This window comes from Pelobates fuscus, chromosome 1 (genome assembly GCF_036172605.1).
Source record: "Pelobates fuscus isolate aPelFus1 chromosome 1, aPelFus1.pri, whole genome shotgun sequence".
Lineage (NCBI taxonomy): Eukaryota > Metazoa > Chordata > Amphibia > Anura > Pelobatidae > Pelobates > Pelobates fuscus.
Genome location: NC_086317.1, coordinates 6,369,933 through 6,386,182, shown reverse-complemented (window position 1 = coordinate 6,386,182; position 16,250 = coordinate 6,369,933). Strand labels below are relative to the sequence as shown.

General features: G+C 48.5%; 1 protein-coding gene across 2 annotated transcripts in view; it reads left to right on the top strand.

The window, feature by feature from the left end:
* Positions 1–32: 32 nt before the first annotated feature.
* The window catches only part of GDAP2 (ganglioside induced differentiation associated protein 2), a 64,664-nt gene continuing 48,446 nt past the window's right edge, over positions 33–16,250 (top strand). Inside the window, exons 1-7 of one of the 2 annotated variants that reach the window (XM_063445977.1) lie at positions 33–56; positions 5,821–6,045; positions 7,020–7,159; positions 8,158–8,311; positions 10,345–10,433; positions 11,051–11,127; positions 15,028–15,187. In XM_063445977.1, the coding sequence (XP_063302047.1) occupies positions 5,867–6,045; positions 7,020–7,159; positions 8,158–8,311; positions 10,345–10,433; positions 11,051–11,127; positions 15,028–15,187 (799 nt within the window). In that variant the 5' untranslated portion in view covers positions 33–56; positions 5,821–5,866. Of the gene's footprint in view, positions 57–5,650; positions 5,748–5,820; positions 6,046–7,019; positions 7,160–8,157; positions 8,312–10,344; positions 10,434–11,050; positions 11,128–15,027; positions 15,188–16,250 lie in introns of those variants that run through there. The other variant, XM_063445969.1, reaches the window with a different exon arrangement.

Sequence of the window (16,250 nt, the reverse complement as noted above, 5' to 3'; positions counted from 1 at the left end):
CTGACCTGGAGCTGCGGAGATCGAGAGACCCCGACATGGGGGAGCGGCCGGAGGAGGTGAGACCCCGAGACCGGATACCCTCCCCCAGCCCCCCAATACCTCCCCAGCCCCCCAATACCCTCCCCCAGAACCCCAATACCTCCCCAGCCCCCCAATACCCTCCCCCAGAACCCCAATACCTCCCCCAGCCCCCCAATACCCTCCCCCAGAACCCCAATACCTCCCCCAGCCCCCCAATACCTCCCCCAGCCCCCCAATACCCTCCCCCAGAACCCCAATACCTCCCCAGCCCCCCAATACCCTCCCCCAGAACCCCAATACCTCCCCCAGCCCCCCAATACCTCCCCCAGCCCCCCAATACCCTCCCCCAGAACCCCAATACCTCCCCCAGCCCCCCAATACCCTCCCCCAGAACCCCAATACCTCCCCCAGCCCCCCAATACCTCCCCCAGCCCCCCAATACCCTCCCCCAGAACCCCAATACCTCCCCCAGCCCCCCAATACCTCCCCCAGCCCCCCCAGAACTCCAATACCTCCCCCAGCCCCCCAATACCTCCCCCAGCCCCCCAATACCTCCCCCAGAACCCCAATACCTCCCCCAGCCCCCCAATACCCTCCCCCAGCCCCCCAATACCCTCCCCCAGAACCCCAATACCTCCCCCAGAACTCCAATACCTCCCCCAGCCCCCCAATACCTCCCCCAGCCCCCCAATACCCTCCCCCAGAACCCCAATACCTCCCTCAGCCCCCCAATACCTCCCCAGACCCTCAATACCTCCCCCAGAACCCCAATACCTCCCCCAGACCCTCAATACCTCCCCAGACCCTCAATACCTCCCCAGACCCTCAATACCTCCCTCAGAACCCCAATACCTCCCCCAGAACCCCAATATCATCCTCTGTACCCCAATCATACAGTGTATCACCCCCTGCACCCCAATCATACAGTGTATCACCCTCTGTACCCCAATCATACAGTGTATCACCCCCTGCACCCCAATCATACAGTGTATCACCCCCTGCACCCCAATCATACAGTGTATCACCCCCTGCACCCCAATCATACAGTGTATCACCCCCTGCACCCCAATCATACAGTGTATCACCCCCTGCACCCCAATCATACAGTGTATCACCCTCTGTACCCCAATCATACAGTGTATCACCCTCTGTACCCCAATCATACAGTGTATCACCCTCTGTACCCCAATCATACAGTGTATCACCCTCTGTACCCCAATCATACAGTGTATCACCCTCTGTACCCCAATCATACAGTGTATCACCCCCTGCACCCCAATCATACAGTGTATCACCCCTGCACCCCAATCATACAGTGTATCACCCCCTGCACCCCAATCATACAGTGTATCACCCCCTGCACCCCAATCATACAGTGTATCACCCCCTGCACCCCAATCATACAGTGTATCACCCCCTGCACCCCAATCATACAGTGTATCACCCCCTGCACCCCAATCATACAGTGTATCACCCCCTGCACCCCAATCATACAGTGTATCACCCCAATCATACAGTGTATCACCCCAATCATACAGTGTATCACCGTCTGCACCCCAATCATACAGTGTATCACCCTCTGCACCCCAATCATACAGTGTATCACCCCCTGCACCCCAATCATACAGTGTATCACCCCCTGCACCCCAATCATACAGTGTATCACCCCAATCATACAGTATATCCCCCCTGCACCCCAATCATACAGTGTATCACCCCCTGCACCCCAATCATAGTGTATCACCCCCTGCACCCCAATCATACAGTGTGTCACCCCCTGCACCCCAATCATACAGTGTATCACCCCAATCATACAATGTATCACCCCCTGCACCCCAATCATACAGTGTATCACCCCCTGCACCCCAATCATACAGTGTGTCACCCCCTGCACCCCAATCATACAGTGTATCACCCCAATCATACAGTGTATCACCCCCTGCACCCCAATCATACAGTGTATCACCCCCTGCACCCCAATCATACAGTGTATCACCCCCTGCACCCCAATCATACAGTGTATCACCCCTTGCACCCCAATCATACAGTGTATCACCCCCTGCACCCCAATCATACAGTGTATCACCCCCTGCGCCCCAATCATACAGTGTATCACCCCCTGCACCCCAATCATACAGTGTGTCACCCCCTGCACCCCAATCATACAGTGTATCACCCCAATCATACAGTGTATCACCCCCTGCACCCCAATCATACAGTGTATCACCCCCTGCACCCCAATCATACAGTGTGTCACCCCCTGCACCCCAATCATACAGTGTATCACCCCAATCATACAGTGTATCACCCCCTGCACCCCAATCATACAGTGTATCACCCCCTGCACCCCAATCATACAGTGTGTCACCCCCTGCACCCCAATCATACAGTGTATCACCCCAATCATACAGTGTATCACCCCCTGCACCCCAATCATACAGTGTATCACCCCCTGCACCCCAATCATACAGTGTGTCACCCCCTGCACCCCAATCATACAGTGTATCACCCCAATCATACAGTGTATCACCCCCTGCACCCCAATCATACAGTGTATCACCCCCTGCACCCCAATCATACAGTGTATCACCCCCTGCACCCCAATCATACAGTGTATCACCCCCTGCACCCCAATCATACAGTGTATCACCCCCTGCACCCCAATCATACAGTGTATCACCCCCTGCACCCCAATCATACAGTGTATCACCCACTGCACCCCAATCATACAGTGTATCACCCCCTGCACCCCAATCATACAGTGTATCACCCCCTACACCCCAATCATACAGTGTATCACCCCCTGCACCCCAATCATACAGTGTATCACCCCCTGCACCCCAATCATACAGTGTATCACCCCCTGCACCCCAATCATACAGTGTATCACCCCCTGCACCCCAATCATACAGTGTATCACCCCCTGCACCCCCAATCATACAGTGTATCACCCCAATCATACAGTGTAGCACCCCAATCATACAGTGTATCACCCCCTGCACCCCAATCATACAGTGTATCACCCCCTGCACCCCAATCATACAGTGTATCACCCCCTGCACCCCAATCATACAGTGTATCACCCCCTGCACCCCAATCATACAGTGTATCACCCCAATCATACAGTGTATCACCCCCTGCACCCCAATCATACAGTGTATCACCCCCTGCACCCCAATCATACAGTGTATCACCCCCTTAATCCTGCACCTAAAACCATTGCGTTGATGCAGACAGTAATGTTTCCATCGCAGGTTAACCTGTCACCACATGTAATAGCAGAGTGAGCCTCCAGTATTTCCATCCGATGTGATCTGATTGGCACAGCGCCGTGTTGTGCGCACACTAGTCTCTTAATGCTTTCCTATGGGAAATCATTGGATTGGCTGAAATCGATCTCAATGATCTCAGTTAAGGAGGCGGAGCTAAGAGGTTGAAATTGTAAATAAACGAATACTCGCTGCAGGTGGGGCCGGTAACCTAAACAGCCAACAAGTCACTGTAGCGTTAGGCATACGCTTTTATTATAACACTGTAGTGGTCCTTTTAAGACCAGCGTAGCCGAACTGGATGGATTCTCCAAGTCAGCTATTGTACCCTGTGTGTAGAGTGTTTATTTAGGAATGTCGCCTGTTATATCCTTAACCCTTTCAATGCTGGAACTTTGCACTAAGCATTCCATCACTTAACCCTTCCCAGCCCCTTGTACAGAATCTCCCTCCACCGAGCCTCTCTTATATGGGATATCCCTGCCCCCCCCCCTAGACTGTCCTAATACGGGATATCCCTTCCCCCCTAGACTGTCCTAATACAGGATATCCCTGCCCCCCCCCAGACTGTCCTAATACAGGATATCCCTGCCCCCCCAGACTATCCTAATACAGGATATCCCTGCCCCCCCCCCCAGACTATACAGGATATGCCTGCCCCCCCAGACTGTCCTAATACAGGATATCCCTGCCCCCCAGACTGTCCTAATACAGGATATCCCTGCCCCCCAGACTGTCCTAATACAGGATATCCCTGCCCCCCCCAGACTGTCCTAATTCAGGATATCCCTGCCCCCCCAGACTGTCCTAATACAGGATATCCCCCCCAGACTGTCCTAATACAAGATATCCCCCCCCGACTGTCCTAATACAGGATATCCCCCCCCCCCAACTATCCTAATACAGGATATCCCTGCCCCCCAGACTATCCTAATACAGGATATCCCTGCCCCCCAGACTGTCCTAATACAGGATATCCCTTCCCCCCCAGACTGTCCTAATACAGGATATCCCTTCCCCCCCAGACTGTCCTAATACAGGATATCCCTGCCCCCCCAGACTGTCCTAATACAGGATATCCCTGCCCCCCCAGACTATCCTAAAACAGGAGACTATCCTAATACAGGACATCCCTGCCCCCCCCCCCCCGACTGTCCTAATACAGGATATCCCTGCCCCCCCAGACTATCCTAATACAGGATATGCCTGCCCCCCAGACTGTCCTAATACAGGATATCCCTGCCCCCTTAGCCTTTCCTGATAGGGTAACTGGATGCCCTATACTGGTTATGGTCTGATATCTACACATTGTTTTCACACCACGTGCTGGGCCTTTCACAGTAACGTGATCTGGCCAGAGGTCAGTCGGACAGGTTTAGTGAGATATTTGTAGAATGTCCCAGCACCATTCTTACTGTCTTAGTTTCCATTAGTCCCGTGGTGTCCAGGTAATATATTGAACCTGTGATCACTCTACCAGATGGTTAAAGGGTCGACCACCAGCTCAGGGACTTCTAGCAGTGAGAAGGTACCCGGCTTCTCTGGGTACTGAGATGGAGGGATAACAGATTCACAGCGAGTGTTAGCATAGCGAAGCAAATTCTCAAATAAAACGAGTATGGCTGGCATAGGGAGTCTACTAAATTAGGGGGAAGGGCATATTTAGAATGGGAAGGTTACAGAGAGAAGGGGCAGATGGTGCCAGGGATTTGGTATGGGGAGGAGTGGCAGATGGTGCCAGGGATTTGGTATGGGGAGGAGTGGCAGATGGTGCCAGGGATTTGGTATGGGGAGGAGTGGCAGATGGTGCCAGGGATTTGGTATGGGGAGGAGTGGCAGATGGTGCCAGGGATTTGGTATGGGGAGGAGTGGCAGATGGTGCCAGGGATTTGGTATGGGGAGGAGTGGCAGATGGTGCCAGGGATTTGGTATGGGGAGGAGTGGCAGATGGTGCCAGGGATTTGGTATGGGGAGGAGTGGCAGATGGTGCCAGGTATGGGGAGGAGTGGCAGATGGTGCCAGGTATGTGGTATGGGGAGGAGTGGCAGATGGTGCCAGGTATGTGGTATGGGGAGGAGTGGCAGATGATGCCAGGGATTTGGTATGGGGAGGTGTCGCAGATGGTGCCAGGGACGGGTATGGAGAGAGGGGTTATTATCAGAAGAGCAATCTCACGTTTATCTATGTTTGCGACATGAGGTGTGTCTGTGAAGCTCTGAATGATGGCCCGCAATGTGTATGTGGTTATTGTGAGTTTGCCAGTGGGATAATTATTTATTCGGTCTTAGGTTATTCAGGTTTGTCTGAATATCTGGAGAAAGTTGGCTGGGAAGGAAGGGGTTAAACATTTAACCACTAATCCCTCTGTGTGCGTGGAATATTACAGGACACTGAGCCCCTTACATAACCGGCAATGCAGCGTCACCATACGTACCGTGCTGCCAACACTACTTGGAGGTACATCTAAACACAATTTACTCCTTTTTTGGAAGTTCAGGAGTGTAATATCCATTCATGTTTGTGAATGCAGATTTGGTGACGAGGGCCCTGATGTGCAGCGCGATCCTTTCCATGCCATGGATCCTCTGGGCGCCAGGTCGTGTTACGTGGATGTGGACACTCTCCCATGCTGGTCGGAGGGTCCGCCCGGAGAAGATGTGCTGGATTCCTCATTGTCTCAACAGCCAGAGCTGAGCCGGGGGGATCGTTCTCCGTTCCCTTACCGGGAAGACATCAATGAGAAGATTGTGTTATGGTGAGTGAGATATAGCCGCCATTTGATAAGCTTCAGGAGAACAATTATGAAAATTAGCTTTTGATGTGCTATAGTGTATGTTCTATCTTGTAAAGCGTTGTAATGTCCATATCCCTTTAGTGTAAAAGATATTGGTGAGTTTGGTTAATTGCCCCCTCACTGTGAGCTGCTGTGTTCCCCGAGTATTCTACAGACAGCAGTTACATTGTAATGTCCGTATCCCTTTAGTGTAAAAGATATTGGGGGGTTTGGTTAATTGCCCCCTCCAGTGTGAGCTGCTGCGTTCCCTGAGTATTCTACAGACAGCAGTTACATTGTAATGTCCGTATCCCTTTAGTGTAAAGGATATTGGGGGGCTTTGATTAATTGCCCCCTCCAGTGTGAGCTGCTGTGTTCCCTGAGTATTCTACAGACAGCAGTTACATTGTAATGTCCGTATCCCTTTAGTGTAAAAGATATGGGGGGGGGGGAGGTTGGTTAATAGCCCCCTCCAGTGTGAGCTGCTGGGTTCCCTGAGTATTCTACAGACAGCAGTTACATTGTAATGTCCGTATCCCTTTAGTGTAAAAGATATTGTGGGGCTTTGATTCATTGCCCCCTCCAGTGTGAGCTGCTGTGTTCCCAGTCTGACACCTTATAAGAATTGTACAAGGGGTTAATACGGATATCTTGTCTAATACACAGATGTAACGGCTGGTAGGAAAGATAAGCCAGAATTATAATAACAAAAAACAAGTAATGCACTGCGATGGTGCCCTGCAATAAGCGTTCATTGTGTGAATCAGTCCCATCCTGCAGAACCAATAATATAGCAGGTTAAAATGTCATTGGAAGCCTCACGATCTGAGCGGTTTAGGAATGTATAACCACTCTCAGGACTCTGTGCCAGCCTGGCCTAGCGAGGCATTCAGCAAACATTAATAAACCCAGTCAATCTGTCTCTGTGATGGGTATAACTTGTCTGTCTGTCCCAGGGCTGGCGACGTAGCGTTACTGAACTGCACCGCAGTGGTTAATACCAGCAATGAGACGCTTACTGACAAGAATCCCGTGTCTGACAGTATATTCCGCTACTCCGGGTCCGAGCTGCTCGAGGAAATGCCAAAACTGAAAGGTGAGCCTGAAACAAAGTGTGAACTCTCTGCCAATGGCGACCTTCTCTCATGGTAGCTGCGTATTGCAACCAAAGCCATGATCCAGCGCACACCTGCACCGGGAATATGGTGGACTACTTAGTAACAACTGGTGCTTGCCCTCCCTATGTGCACAGCCCCCGGTTACATTTCTGCTTTTTTTTTTTTTTTATCCTTATTGGAGACAATATAAACGTAATCTTTCCCATTTTCTGTCACTCTGCGGGCAGGACTGCCACCCTTTGTAAAGGAGCAGTAATGCCATGTCAGCGGACCGGTTACCTCCTTTGTGCATTGTGGGGGAATTCTTGGATAAATTACTGGAACAGCTAACACAGTCGTAACATTCTGTTGTTTCGGGCCATATTGACTTCTATCTGAATGCCAGTGCATGTAATCTTTAAAGAGTTGCTCCAACCACCATAACTACTTCAGTGAATTGAAACTGAGATATTAGTAATCGTGTGCTGGAAGCTAGTAGCACCCCAGCACATGTGAAATTGGCAGCCCAGAATTCTGTTACAAACAGCTTAATGTAATTTCTGTGTATAAATAATGTCTGCCACTCCACACTGGTGACAGACCTGATCATTTTTCCCTTGTGGCCAGAGCACCTGAGCAACCTCTGTTACATAGTTATTGGAAAAAAAAAAAAAACCTCCCTCCTCTCCCTCCCCTCACTGACCTAGAGCGCACGTTTGCTCTGTGCCAGCTAAATGGTCCAATCACCGGCTTCTCTATGCGATTCCTGTGATTGGACCGCGCTGTCCCTGTGACAGTCATCCAGCGCTGGCTTCCAGGGGAGTAAATCCTGTATTTTGCAGGTTTAGAAGGGTCAGGGTAAGCAGGTAATATTTCTGTTCAGAGAAGAGGGAACGCCCTGTTTGGATTGTGTTCAGATAATGAGATTGAGTGGGGTCTGCGGACTGTGATTTTCACATATAATCTACTCTCTCCTTTCCGTCCTTTTAATTGGCAGGTTGCAGGACGGGGGAAGCCAAACTAACCAAAGGGTTCGGTCTGGCGGCTCGTTACATCATCCACACCGTGGGTCCGAAGTACAAGACCAAATACCGCACGGCAGCCGAGAGCTCCCTGTACAGCTGCTATCGGAATGTCCTCCAACTGGCTAAGTAATATGCTCCTCGTGGGCGGGATCAGGCGGTCTGCCCAATAGCACTAATTTAGCAGATGGGTTTGCTTGGTGATATAATAGGGCAAGAAGCAAAGACCGTTTCTACTTCCCAGAGTGCTCTGGGGGAGTCAGGCCTACATGTGTGGTTCATTTGTTGGTCCTACCAGTTTCCATACTTTGCTTGCTGCCAGTCTCGGTACGTCTGATTTACCTGCAGGTTTGGTAGGAGGGTGCGTTATTGCAGATTGATAAAGTATTATTCAGACCGCGCATTCTCTGTGCAATCTCGCTCAGCCAATAAATGGATGAATTGATATTGGTGGAACACAATTCCAGCAAGGGATGGCCGGGCCATTGTACCGTGAGATCCCCACATTTTGGTGAAGCTGTTTTACCGTATGATCAAGGATCGTCCGTAACCAAATGTCAGTATAACATTGACTCCGGTACGTTGTAGTTATGGTACCTAGATGGCTCCTATAAACCATGATTACAGACTTGGTTCTAACTTCCTGATTACATTTTGGGGTGATCCACCTCCTTACCGATACCAGGGATACCAAACTATTCCTAAAGATCTCACCCCTTGTGTTCCAGTAAAGAATAAATAAATAAACTCAAACATGGATATTTACAGAATTCAGATTGTAGGTATCTCTAAACATTGGTTTAAACCCAGAATTGCTGTTCTATCTTCTGTTCATGTGCTAGCTGGGCATCATGGGTTTCAAACAAATGTGTGCTTTTTAAAAAAAAAAAAAAAAGTTTTTTGCTTGTATAGCAGGGGTTAATGTGAGGTAGGCAGTGGGAAATTAACCCTTTGTTTGTCACTCCCCAGCAGTGTGGAGTCTGTTACTCGGAGGGTTTAGAGTAAAAGCGTTCTCCTCTATTCGCCATCCCCCTTTCCCCCTCCCTGCTGGGCACATGGAATGGGCCGAGTCATCTGCACAGTGGCAGTTTTGGCACCCTCGTGACACTTGCAGAATCCAGCTGCTGGGTGTGATGAGCATGTGATCTGAGGTCTAATATCCTAACTCTACCAGCCAAGCGAAGAGGAACTTCCTGAAACACAGCCGTTGCAGCACAGCCTGAACATTTCAAGCAATGCATTGTGGTTCTAATCATCCCACTGCAAGACCCAGGCCATCTGTGCCGGGTCCACAACTGCCACCCGATGGCTGATTTTTCCTTGCAGATGCCCACACAGCCTGGCAGAGCAGAAAAAAAGTAAATTAGGCTATGTGGGAGATGCCCACACAGTCTGTCAGAGCAGAGTTACTGGGAGATACCCACACAGCCTGGCAGAGTGGGGATACTGAGACGTACTGTGACGTAATTAGTATAGGACCTAATGATATTGGGGTACACTGACGTAATTAGTGTAGGACCCACCGCTATTGGGGTACTGTGACGTAGTGGTGTGCATAGCACAATATGGCCATATAGTGGAATTGAATCCCCATATTTGCTGAGATAGGTTATTTTAAGTAGCTTTATAAAATGTAAAACTGTCTTTTTCTGTGTGCGCTGTTCCATAATCTGTATTTTGTATATATTTTGGTCTCTGTGGCAGCACCACTGCGGTAAAATGCATGTTCCGGATGTTCCCCTGATTCCCTTTTTTTCCGAGGCAGAGGAGGGATGACAGGGATTTGCTGATGTAAAGGGAGAATATGTTGTGCAGCACCTGAGAGAGAGAGACTGTAACTAGTCTCCCATTTCTATACAAGTTGTGTTTCCTAAACCTGAACCTTTATCAGCAGGAAAATGTGACCATGGTCAGAAACGTCTCTATAGACCCCCCAGATGTCATTATGTGAAAGCCGCACAGCTTCCAGCTAGTTCTGTTCCTCAGTCTATTCCATGAGATACCACGTGTAACACGGCAGATAATCTATATAGTGCATATCACATACTGGGAATGTTGTGAGTGAGGTGGCCCTATGCTAGTTTTCATTGTGTTTTCGTGCGCAGTTAGACGCAGTGCTTTCTATTCGCTGTCTAACTCTGGTTCTTCTTGTCTTGTTTCAGGGAGCAGTCCATGTCTACGGTGGGATTCTGTGTGATCAGTTCTCAGAAGAGGTGTTATCCGTTAGAGGATGCAACGCACATTGCTCTCCGTGAGTGCTGCCTCTCGTCACCTGATATGAATATAGATTAATCGTGAATAAACCTCTTATAAAGAGCCCCGTATCTAAAGCCGTGTACACGGCTGGATTGTTATAAAAGTGAAATAACTCCCAGTTATTGTGGTCACAGCTGTCAGCAAGCAGTGGTCACATGTGAATTTTAGAACATGTTTATCTCAAAAATGTTTACCAATATGCTGCACCCAGTGATGTCCTTATTTAGCTGAGCTCTCTGCTAATGACATAACTTTCCAGCTCATATGATCTGCCAGTGACATCACTAGTGATTCTTACCTCACAGCGTTCCAGTGACATCTCTAGATATCTTCATGTATGTGCCCAGCCAGCGTTCACGCTGGTGATGTCATTGCCCAGCCAGCGTCCTCGCTAGTATTATTCTGTGTGCTGTGGTTATAAGCTGTGTCACAGCACATAGTTTGGAGAATTCTGGTTTCATACTTCCAGCGTTATCATCCTTATTCTGTTATGTTATTAATGCTGTTGTGCATGTATTTATATCACACCTTGGTGTGAGGAGACGTGCTATAAACTGTGTTCTGTGAAACCTCTGATGGCTATGACTTGTAATTGATGTTGTTTTGTCTCAGGTACTGTGCGCAGGTTTCTGGAGGTCCATGGTTCCGCTCTGGAGAAAGTGGTGTTTGCCGTTACAGAGCAGGAGGAGGTAAATCACCAAATTGGTCTAACCTTGTGGCAGCTTTGTTCAGTGGTTTATTTTGCTCTGGAAATGTGAGCTGTTGGTGCTTGCTTGTGTTGGCACATGTAGTGTCCTAACCGCTCTCTGTGTGCAACGATATAAACCATCGCTCCCCGGGTCCCAACCCCTCTCTCTTTGTGTAACGAGATAAACCATCGCTCCCCGGGTCCTAACCTCTCTGTGTGTATTGAGATAAACCATCGCTCCCCAGGTTCTAACCCCTCTCTGTGTGTAACAAGATAAACCATTGCTCCCCTCTCTGTGTGTAACGAGATAAACCATCGCTCACCCGGTCCCAACCCCTCTCTGTGTGTAACAAGATAAACCATCGCTCACCTGGTCCCAACCCCTGTCTGTGTGCAACGAGCTAAACCATCGCTCACCCGGTCCCAACCCCTCTCTGTGTGTAACAAGATAAACCATCGCTCACCTGGTCCCAACCCCTGTCTGTGTGCAACGAGATAAACCATCGCTCACCTGGTCCCAACCCCTCTCTGTGTGTAACGAGAGAAACCATCGCTCACCTGGTCCCAACCCCTCTCTGTGTGTAACGAGATAAACCATCGCTCCCCGGGTCCCAGCCCCTCTCTGTGTGTAACAAGATAAACCATCGCTCCCCAGGTCCTAACCTCTCTCTCTGTAATGATATAAACCATCGCTCCCCGGGGAACACCTTTCTGTGTGTAATTATTATTTTATTATTATTATGTTATTTATATAACGCCATCAAATTCCGCAGCGCTTTACAATGGGTGGACGAACAGACATGTAGTTGTAACCAGACAAGTTGAACACACAGGAACAGAGGGGTTGAGGGCCCTGCTCAATGAGCTTACATGCTAAAGGGAGTGGGGAGTATGTAGCGATTTGAAAGCAAGAACCAGAATTTTAAATTGAGCTCTATATTTTATAGGAAGCCAGTGTATGGACTGACAGAAGGGTGAGGCATGGGAGGTGCAGGCGGACAGGAAGATGAGCCTCACAGCCGCTTTCATTATGGACTGTAAAGGTGCAAGTTGGGAGCACGTAAGACCACTGAGAAGCGGATTACAGTAGTCAAGGCGAGAAAGGACAGTGGAATGGACCAGCACCTTAGTCACATCTGGCGTTAGAGGAAAACTCCAGTGCCAGGAAAACAATCAGTTTTCCTGGCACTGGAAGTACCCTCTCCCTCCCACCCCCCAATCCCCGGTTACTGAAGGGGTGAAAATGTCCCTCGTCGCTGTCTCCTCCTCCGCGCCGCTTTTCCTACGGTCTCTGTCGGCCGGTGGGCGAGACTGATCCCGCCCACCGGCCGGGGAGACCTAATGCGCATGCACGGCAATGCCGCGCATGCGCATTAGCGTTTCCCATAGGAAAGCATTGAAAAAGATTTTCAATGCTTTCCTATAAGGAAATGAGCGACGCTGGAGGTCTTCACACAGCGTGAGGACGTCCAGCGATGCTCTAGCACAGATAATCTATAAAAAAACTGCAATAATTACACTTGCAGGGTTAAGAGTAGTGGGAGTTGGCACCCAGACCACTCCAATGAGCAGAAGTGGTCTGGGTGCCTGGAGTGTCCCTTTAAGTAGGGGCGGATACGCGCAATGTTTTTGAGATGGAAATGACAGGATTTGGCGATAGAGTGAACATGAGGCTTGAAGGAGAGGTCAGATTTAAAGAGAACACCTAGGCAGCGAGCCTGCGTGGTGGAGCTGATGGTAGCACCATTGACTTGGAGGGAGACGAATACAGGAGTAACAACACTTGAGGGAGGAAAGACCAGAATTTCAGTTTTGGTCAAGTTTAGTTTAAGGAAGTGGGCAGCCATCCAGTTAGAAATAGCAGAGAGGCAGTCAGAGACACTAGTCAAGAGGGACGGGGAGAGATCAGGAGAGGACAGGTAGATTTGCGTGTCATCTGCATAGAAATGATATTGGAAGCCAAAGGAGGTAATGAGTTTACCAAGGGAGGCAGTATAGATGGAGAACAGTAGGGGACCAAGGACTGAACCTTGGGGGACACCAACAGAGAGGAGTTGGGGAGAAGAAGCAGAGCCAGAGAAAGAAACACTGAAAGAGTGCTGGGAGAGGTAGGAGGAGCTCCAGGAGAGAGCAATATCTTGTAGACCGATATTGCGGAGGATGAGAAGAAGCTGTTAATGATCAACAGTGTCAAAAGCCGCAGACAGGTCAAGGAGAATTAGGATAGAGTAGTGACCACAAGATTTTGCACTGAGTAGATCATTGGATACTTTGGTCACAGCTGTTTCCAAAGAGTGCTTAGCGCGGAAACCAGACCGAAGCGGGTCTAGCAGAGAGTTGGACTCGAGGAAGTCTGTCAATCTCGCATACAGAATTCTTTCAAGGATCTTGGATGCAAAAGGCAGTAGCGAGATAGGACGATAGTTGTAATGAGATAAACCATCGCTCCCCGAGTCCTAACTCCTCTCTGTGTGTAACGAGATAAACCATCGCTCCCGAGTTCTAACCCCTCTCTGTGTGTAACGAGATAAACCATCCTTCCCCGGGTTCTTACTCCTCTCTGTGTGTAACGAGATAAACCATCGCTCCCCGGGTCCTAACCCCTCTCTGTGTGTAACGAGATAAACCATCGCTCCCCGGGTCCTAACCCCTCTCTGTGTGTAATGAGATAAACCATCGCTCCCCGGGTCCTAACCCCTCTCTGTGTGTAACGAGATAAACCATCGCTCCCCGGGTCCCAACACCTCTCTAACCCCCAATGTTTCGCCAGGGGTTTTACATGTATGTTTCGTGGTCTGTGAGGAGCTCCAACTCTGTAACCTCTTATAAGGTGTGAATAGGGCAGTTTTCTCCTCCAACAATGTTACGAGAATTCCCAGAATCCTTTGCCATCCTTTTAATGTTGAACCTTTTATGTCAGTGACAGCCAGAGGGTCACATTGTGTCATTCATTTCTTAAATCTTAAATTCTGTGTTTCTCAATGGTTGTGAAATACAGCGAGTGCTGTCACAATACGGCCTGTGTGTGACGCCATCAGCGGTTACAGGCGTGAAGACCTTTTACTGCAAAGATGTTTTTTGGGCGTTTTTTTTTTTTTTTGGCTTCTTTAGTGTATGTATAGATACATATTAATGACATATCTCTGTGTATCACATACATTCTATTCAAATCACCTTCTTAATGCTCCAAACGGTAATACATTATTTTTAAATAAAGTTTCTACTCTGTGAGAGCTGGTAGCTCCTACTCATGGCTTCTGTTATCTGCAGTGCAGTGCTAGCCCATTGTCTGAGAATTTCCGCTATAGTGTGCTGTAGTGGTTATGGTGCTTGAAGTGTTCGGGCAGGAATTCACTCATTGGCTGAAAGCAATCACCTCATGTAGAGCCGACGGAAGGTTCTGAGCAGGAATCAAGGAGAAGCGCTGATGGACTGAGATCAAAGGTTGAACCAATCTCAGACTGTTTGAGTCCTTAAAAACTGAGGGCATCAGGACGCTCCTCGCACCATAGCCAATGCTACAGTAGTTCTAGTGGTTATAGATATTGCATATAATCATGCTAAACACAGTGGGGAGAATTAGCCAAATGTCAGACCGCTTTGCTCCAATTTTTTTCTGCGTTTTTTGAGCAGTTTAATAAATCTGTGTTTTTACATCATTTTTGAATGCGTATCAGATTTTTATTTGACAGCGCAATGGATTTATCAGACTGTCACAAAGTGTTCTGTTTCAGTTATCTTTTCTTTTTTTCTGAAAGGCTGAATTTGGCGTTCTCTTCTGAAATGGACATTTCTATGTTTTAACAATTGTAATAAATAGGAAATACTGGAAGCGTAAAACAAGACATCTTTCATAGCACCAGATCCTATTAACGCGTCTAACCTGTGTCGTCCATTACAGAGCGTATACATGCGTCTGCTTCCTGTGTATTTCCCGCGATCTTTGGAGGAAGAGCTGCGTTCGCGGCCACTTATACCCCCAGATATCGGTAATGCAGATGGGGAGCCAGTGGTGCCGGAACGTCAGATTCGAATCAGTGAAAAGCCGGTAACATATGAAGGTGAGAGTGGGACCTTTATAAATTTACTGCCACAAAAACCCCAAAACTGCACCCTCCCCAAATTGGAGACACAACCACCAAACCAAACACTACCATCTTGTAATTGGTAAATAAGTGCCAGTAATTACTGCCATGGAAACGGTAAATAGGTGACCGGTAATTACTGCCATGGAATCGGTAAATAAGTGACCGGTAATTACTGCCATGGAATCGGTAAATAAGTGACCGGTAATTACTGCCATGGAATCGGTAAATAAGTGACCGGTAATTACTGCCATGGAATCTGTAAATAAGTGACCGGTAATTACTGCCATGGAATCGGTAAATAAGTGACCGGTAATTACTGCCATGGAATCGGTAAATAAGTGACCGGTAATTACTGCCATGGAATCGGTAAATAAGTGACCGGTAATTACTGCCATGGAATCTGTAAATAAGTGACCGGTAATTACTGCCATGGAATCGGTAAATAAGTGACCGGTAATTACTGCCATGGAATCGGTAAATAAGTGACCAGTAATTACTGCCATGGAATCGGTAAATAAGTGACCGGTAATTACTGCCATGGAATCTGTAATAAGTGACCGGTAATTACTGCCATGGAATCGGTAAATACGTGACCGGTAATTACTGCCATGGAATCGGTAAATAAGTGACCGGTAATTACTGCCATGGAATCGGTAAATAAGTGACCGGTAATTACTGCCATGGAATCGGTAAATAAGTGACCGGTAATTACTGCCATGGAATCGGTAAATAAGTGACCGGTAATTACTGCCATGGAATCGGTAAATAAGTGACCGGTAATTACTGCCATGGAATCGGTAAATAAGTGACCGGTAATTACTGCCATGGAATCGGTAAATAAGTGACCGGTAATTACTGCCATGGAATCGGTAAATAAGTGACCGGTAATTACTGCCATGGAATCGGTAAATAAGTGACCGGTAATTACTGCCATGGAATCGGTAAATAAGTGACCGGTAATTATTGCCATGGAATCGGTAAATAAGTGACCGGTAATTACTGCCATGGAATCGGTAAATAAGTGACCGGTAATTAC